Here is a 7462-nt window from a genome sequence, read left to right as displayed (position 1 = left end):
TGTCCTGGAACTAGCTCTTGTAGACCAGGCTGGTCTCGAACTCACAGAGATCCACCTGCCTCTGCCTCCCGAGTGCTGGGATTAAAGGCGTGCGTCACCATCGCCCAGCCTCATACCGTCTTTAATATTCAAGAAGTCACGGTTTTGTTAGGCTGCCTGGGCTGGTTCTGACTTCATAGCCTCAAGCAATCTTCTCCACTCGGTCTCCAGAGTGCCTGGGACTATAGGTGTACATAGCTCCACACAGCTTACAAGTTATTAACAACAGCTAATTACAGAACATGCTCCAGCATGCATCTGAGCTCATGGGAGGTGAGGCAGAAGGACCCCAAGTTCTAGGCTGCCCTGGGCTGCTGCAGTCTCTCTCTCCATACATGTATGTGTATGTATGTATATATGTATGTGTTTATACGTGTGTGTGTGTATAACTCATTTGTAAAGGCACCCAGGCTGACACAGATCATAGATATCTGTGTAGAGTTGGAGCTCCCAACAGGCTAGCCCCAGAATCTAGCTTTTGTTTTTGTTTTGAGACAGTCTCCATATTTAACAGGTGCTTATTTTGTACATGTAATCCCTCTGCCTCAGCCTTTCACGTGCTGGGATTACACGCATGTACTTGTACATGCCCAGCATATACCTTCTAGCTGTTTTGTTTGTTCATTTTGGGTCGATGAAGATGACTTGAACTCCTCCTGGTCCTCCTGCCTCCACCCCCAAGTGGCATGCACCACCACGCCAGGCTCCTTCTAGCCTTTCTGAGAAAACAGAATATGGTAGCTGAGAGCAAAAGGTTTGCAGCTGTCATGGGGTTCAAATCCTGATTCAACCACTGAAAAGCTGGGTGATTGTTTTTACTTAATTCCGTGGGCCTCAGTTTCCCCCTCCATAAATAGGGTCCAATGGAAGAATGGCTGTGAAAGTTAAAGATTGACAGGTGTCTAGCGATTAGACTAGTGCTGGCATCTCACAGTTGTGCAGGGCTCACTGGTGATAAATCTCCCACAAGGCCCACGTAGACACGCATGCATTCTAAGGGAGCACAGGCAGGTACGCACAGGAGGAATGGGTGTCCAGAGAGATCACAGGAAGAGAGGGTTTGCACTAGGGAGCAGAGGAGGAGCACATGGGAGGAGGGGGAGCTAGCAGCAGAAGCACCGGGAGGGCGTGGTGAATGGGAGTTCCCTGTCGGTACCCGTGTACAGATATTCTGGGGTTGGGGGAAGGCCGTCGTGTCCCTCATGGGATGCAAGCTCGTAAGGATCCTTGTGGCGAGCAAGGAAGAATTTAGGTGTGAATAGAGCATCGGCATGCGGGAAGATGTCGGTAGGATGTGACTCCAAATGCAGGAAGAGCCTGGGACCAGGCAGCAGAGAAAACATGTAATCACACAAGGGCCTGCATTTCCAGTCTATGCAAGGGGAGTGTGCGGGAGTCAGTGTAAGAGGGCCCAAAGCTTGTGGGCAGGACACTCTGTGGGGCAGCGTATGCAGAGCTGGGTTCTGCAGAGGAGAGATAAGAGGGGTGTGGGGGATAAGGAGGCCATGCATGTGTGAGCCTCGGGTGAGCTAGGAGAGAGGAAGGAAAGGGCAAGAGCTTGCAAAGGAGTGTGCAGGTGCTTGGGGGCGTGCCAAGGGTGTGTGTGTGTGCAAGAGTGTGAAGACTGTGTGCTAGTGCACGCAGGAGGGCAGGACAGGGCTGAAAGTGAGTGAGGGCCACGTGGGGAACACAAGCAAAAGGGCGTGGGACTCACAGATGAGCCAGTGCATTCAGCAGGCTGCAGTGTGCTGTGGGAGATGTGAGTGTGTTCTCGGGGGTTTGTGGGACACACTCAAGCGTTGGTGGGTTAGATGCTTGGGACTGAGGGTGGGGCACACTGAGATGGAATTCTGAAGGCTCAGGCTGCCCCAGACATTGCTCTGAGGGGCATATTTGAGAGGACAGTGACCAAAGAGGGGGTGTGTGAGCATGCCAGGACACCCCAGAGCCATCAGAGTGTGTATGGGGGAGTGGGCATGGGCCCACTAGGGCCCAGAGGGCAGGGGAGCAAGGTGTGTGTAAGCATGCCGATTCAAGAGTAGGTGTGACTGCATCAGAATGACCAGAGCTCCCGGTGCGAGTTGTGAGTTCTGGTGCATTGCTGCGGCCATGAGGACACACCCGTGCAAGTGCTGCAATGCACAAGGGATGCCCACGCAAGAGGTGTGCGCCAGCAAGTCTGGGTCGTGCAAGATCACAGTAGGAACCACAAAGTTGCTTTGAAGAGGGGTGTGGGGTTAAGGTTAGTGTAGATCAGTTGGTAGTGTTTCCCTTGCATGCAGGAAGTCCTGGGTTTGAATCCCAGAACCCCAAAAGCCAAGTACGGAGGCTCGCACTTGTAATCCCAGCACTGGGGAGATAGGGGCCATCCTCAGTTACAATGTGAGTTTAAGGCCAGCCTGGGATAGATAAAACCTTGTCTTCAAACATAATACGATGCGGGGAGGGGTGTGGGCTTGTTAGAGCCAAGCAGGGCCCGGGGTACCGGCACTGAAGGTGCATGCAGCCCCATGTAGGGTATGAACACTCATGGCACCAAGGCCTCAGGTACAGATACAGGTCTACTGACCTGGGGCATCTCCCACTGAGCACGGTTGGTCTCTGAGATCTCAAAGTAGATCCGCTCTATGCGCCGGGATGAGCCCATGATCTCGATGCGGCCCAGGTAAGGCCGGAAGTACTCCAGGATGCTCTCAGCCAGCTCCAGGAAATTGCGCAGGCGCGGGTCGTGGGGGACATGCTCCGACAGGTTGGTCAGCAGTACTGCCACGTTGAAGCCGATTTCCCGCGCTGGCTCCTGGAAGCGGTTGGCGAACTCTTCGCAGTTGATCATTTCATTCTCATCGGCTTCGGAGCAGGAAAGCAGGAACTGGATCTCGGGGCTGGAGAACTGCTTCTGGCTGTCCATGGCCTGCGGGTGGGCAGGGGAGGTCAGTGTGTGTGTATGTGAGCGTGCGCACCCGTGTGTGTGTGTGTGAGTGTGTGCGTGTGTGTGTGCGTGTGTGTGAGTGTGTGTGTGCGAGAGAGAGAGAGAGAGAGAGAGAGAGAGAGAACTCAGGTGTCAGTATCAGCAATAACCAATTAAAAGGGTGTGGCAAAACTGAACAGGGTGGTGCTGTTTTAACCCCAGAACGTGGGAGGCAGAGGCAGGTAGATCTTCCACAAGTTCAAGGCCAGCCCGATCAACTTAGAAAGTTCCAGAACAGCCAGGGCTACATAGTGAGACCCTGTGTCAAAAACAAACATAAGGACAACAAAACACCACAAAATGAAACAAAAGGTTTAATTGGTAGGGTGCTTGCCTGGGATGAATGATGAATTCCCAGTACGGTGTAAACAGGGCGTGGGGCTGCATGTCTGTGAGCCCCAAAAAGAAATAAATAAGCCCCCCCTCCGCTCTTGATAAAATAATGGCGTTTTTTTGTTTGTTTGTTTTCATTTTGTTTTGTTGGTTTTTCAAGACAGTATTTCTCTGTGTAGCCTTGGCTGTCCTGGAATTCTCTCCATAAGCCATGCTGTCATTGAGTTCACAAAGATCTACCTGCCTTTGACCCCAGGTTCTGGGATCAAAGGTGTGTGCTACCACTCCCAACTAATAATAGTGGGTTTTTTAAATTAAAAATTTTTTCTTTTGTTTGCTTGAGACAGAGTCATTCTATGTAGTCCTGGACGACCTGGAACCACTATGCAGGCTAGACTCTCCTCCAGTTTACAGAGATCCACCTGTCTCTGCCTCTTAAGTGCTGGGATCAAAGCCACCACTGCCCAGGTGCTTTTTTTGTTTGTTCTTGTTTGGTTAAGACAAGGTCTCATGTAGCCCAGACTGAACTGAAACTCACTGCATAGCTAAGGCTGGCCTTAATGTCCCAGTTCTCCTGCCTCAACCCTCTGAGTGTTGGGATTATACACATGCAACACCACACTCAGTTTATGCAATTCCGTGTAGCCATATTTCAGTTGTATCTTAATACATAAAGCTTGCTTGAAGTTCAGAGAGTAAAACAACCACACTGATCAGCCTTACAGACCAGGCAGTGGTGACACACACCTTTAATCCCAGTAGCCACACTAGTTTGCCATAGAAACCAAGCAGTGGTAGTGCATGCCTTTAATCCCAGAACCAGAGAGGATTATAAAATGTGAGAGACAGCTCTCAGTCTCAGTCTGTTTCTGAGATTCCTGGAGGCAGGATCGCCATTTCAGACTGAGGCAGAGGTAAGAGCCAGTGACTGGCTGTTTTGCTTTTCTGACCTTCAGGTTGAACCCCAATTTCTGCCTCTGGGTTTTTATTAATCATGATACAATTCTGGGAAGCAAACCCAGGGCCTGATGCCTGCAGGCAAGCACTCTGCCAAGCAGGCCACACCCTAGACCTGCTGTGCATTTTTAGGTAACTTTCAGAAGCAATTTCTCAAACACCCTCAACCACACCAGCAGCAAGAAAGCATCTTACAGTTCAACTCAAAAAAAAAAAAATTAAGTTTCAAGACACAGTTCTGACTTTTGCTACGCAATGGTTCTTGGTGCTTTGTTTTATGTTGAAAGATGCTGGTCGTATCTTACTAGATGAATTTCCTGACCAACATAGAGATGGGCTGCAGAATGCAGCCGTAGCTCTGGGGTATGAACAGAAGCGGTATTTCCTGACTCTAGACTGTCCTTTGTGAGAAGCCAAGAGCTTTGCAAATGCTCTCTAAATGAGTAACAGGGCCTTGCAAATCATGAAAGGCTCCAAAACCGCAGAGCAGAGAGACCAAGTCACACAGGAACTTCTCAGCGTGTACCCTGGTGCATCCAGCAGCCTCCCCCGATGAGGGCCTGGGATCCTTTCCTCCCTCCCGTTCCCTCTTGGACTCTGCTCTGCAGATTTGCTGTTTCCTCTTGGTCATTGTCTGTCCCTTTGTCCTGCCTCTTCTTCTGCAATGCTTTCTATGGCCACTGTCAGCCTACCTTGCCAAAGCCACCTTCCCTTCCAGACCTGGTTGGAGGTTGGAGGTGGGAGGGGGCGGGACTGAGAGTTACACCTTTTTTTTTTTTTTTTTCTTTCCACGTTTCCTGAGATAACACTGGGATTCCAGGCTCCCAATGTTACCCTGCTCATATGATTGTCCGGTCTCCCCATCTGGGCTCTGACCACTTTCCAGACACATGTGACTGCTGGCATCTGAGTGGATGTCACATCACAAACAGAGATGCTCAGAAGTAACTTGTTTTCATTATATATTATTATTATTACTACTATTATTACTTTTAAAGACTGTCAGATGGCCAGTGGTGACACATACCTTTAATCCCAAAACTCAGGAGGCAGAGGCAGGCAGATCTGAGTTCGAGGCCAGCCTGATCTACAGAGTGAGTTCCAAGACAGTCAAGAATACAGAGAAACTTGGTGTTTGGAGCTGAGAGAAAAAAGATTCTGTCTTGCTATGTAGCCCTGGCTAGCCTGGAACATCCCATATAGATCAGGCCGGCCCTGGATTCTTGGCACTGCTCCTGCCTCTCTACCTTCAGAGTGCTGGGATGATAGGCATGCAGGACCACACGTGGATCCAGAAGTGAACTTTAGAAGATAGAATCTCCCCTCCCCCAGCCTTACCCATTTCAGGAATAGCAGCTCCCACCCACCCCATGTGCTTAAGTTAAAATCTCTGAGTCATCCCGCCTGCTCTCTTTTGTGTCATCACCCACATCTGATCCCTCAGCAGCAAAACTGTCAGCTCTGCTTTCAGAACAGACCCAGGACCCATCCACGGCTTCCCCCTCCACGCTCCCCACCTCCTCTGTCTCCCCCATCACAGCAGCCTCCTCCCGCACCCCTGCCATCTCTGCACGTCGTAGGAGGGACTCTGAAAACACCTGCTTCAGGCCTGAGCTCTCTGCACCCGCTACACATTAAAAGCCAAAGTCCCCCTGCTGCCACCAGGCCCTGCCGGCTGCCCCTCGGTCTCCTTTCTCTCAGCCACCTCTGCAGTCACACGGCTCTCCTCCCTGCCCGCTCTTGTTTTCAGCCTCCACACTCGCTGTCCTTTCGCAGGGGATGCCACACTCCCTTCGCCTTCGCGTGGTGCGCCTCTGACCTCAGCATGGGCACCCCCTCTCTCCTGCCGCCCCAACCCATTCCCACGCTTCTTTCAGCTTGTTTTCACGAGGCTCTCCCCTCTCAGACCCCAGTGGGTGTCTGTCCTGCTTTCCTGACTAAGGGAGTGGCTGACACCCGGGAGAGACCTCATCCAAGGCCACGGTTTGGCTGTAAAGGTCACGGTGTTAAAGATCCGACTTCACGTGGCGCTACGGGAGGCTGTGTGGTTATTTACCGGGCGGGACCTAGCAAGAGGGCCAGAGGTCATTGGTGGAATGCCTAAAAGGAGACTTGGTGTTCTAGCACCTTCCTGACTAACTGGTTTCTGCTTCCTGGTTCGCGATGTGCAACAGACTTTGCTCTGCGACACATCCCCTTCTGAAAGCCTGGTCGTCGTCCCCCCCCCCCCCAGACACCACGTAGGTCACATACAGTGGGACTGTTTAATCTTGCACTCAAACCCAGAAACCAGGAACAAAACCAAAATCTTTTCTCTTGATAAATGAATTGCTTCAGGTATTTTGCTATAATAATGAAAATTTAACATATCTGGTTCCTATTTCGTTTTTGTGCTTTTTAAGACAGGGTCTGACATAGCCTACATTGGCTCTAAATTCTCTTTGTAGCCAAGGTTGACCTTTAACTCTTGGTCCTTTTGTTTCCCTCCAACTGTTACACACGTGAGCCATTCACTCAGCTAGGAAAACTAATATATCCAAATCTGTCAAACACATGGAACGTCTTGAAAATGGGACAGTTTTAAGATTTGCTCCATTTCCTGAGAAGTAACAAGTCCTTCTAAATCAATTCTGAATGTGGCTTTGCAGCCACAAACTGGGAGATAAATGGATGCTTGGTATTAGGAAGTCTTATGTCTGTAAATTTTAGAAATTTATTTATTTACTTTTGGGTTTTTGAGACATGGTTTCTCTATGTAGCCCTGGATGTCCCGAAACTCACTCTGTAGAGCAGGTTGGCCTGAAACTCAGAGATCTGCCTTCCTCTCCTTTCCAAATGCTGGGATTAAAGGTGTGTGTCACCACCGCCGGCAAATGTTTAGAAATGTAAATATCATCATGTCCCTTCTCTACAGAATTCACCAACAGCAACTGCTGACAATACAAAAAGAGGGGTGACCAGAAGAGATATGAATGGTGGAGGGAAAACTCTGGGAAAAAAAAAACTCAAATAAAATGATAACACCCTCCAAATCAGATTCTGATTAAACATCTATGACAAATCTCAATGTCACCTGAAGTGACAAAAGAGGGATGGTGTGGCCAGATCCAGACTGGGATCCAGACTGGGGACACTCTATCTGGGATCCAGACTGCGGACACTCTA

At 50.0% G+C, this 7462-nt stretch overlaps 1 protein-coding gene across 1 annotated transcript in view; it reads right to left on the bottom strand.

Annotated features, from left to right (window-relative positions):
- The window catches only part of LOC101991252 (ryanodine receptor 1), a gene marked incomplete at its 5' end in the record, with an annotated part of 90102 nt that overhangs the window by 19096 nt on the left and 63544 nt on the right, over positions 1-7462 (bottom strand). The window contains one exon of the mRNA XM_005371303.2: positions 2609-2950. Within this exon, the coding sequence (XP_005371360.1) occupies positions 2609-2950 (342 nt within the window). The remainder of the gene's footprint in view (positions 1-2608; positions 2951-7462) is intronic.

This window comes from Microtus ochrogaster, unplaced genomic scaffold (assembly GCF_000317375.1).
Source record: "Microtus ochrogaster isolate Prairie Vole_2 unplaced genomic scaffold, MicOch1.0 UNK103, whole genome shotgun sequence".
In the NCBI taxonomy this organism is placed as follows: Eukaryota; Metazoa; Chordata; class Mammalia; order Rodentia; family Cricetidae; genus Microtus; species Microtus ochrogaster.
Note: the sequence above shows the minus strand (reverse complement) of the source record. Positions and strands in the feature narration are given on the sequence as shown.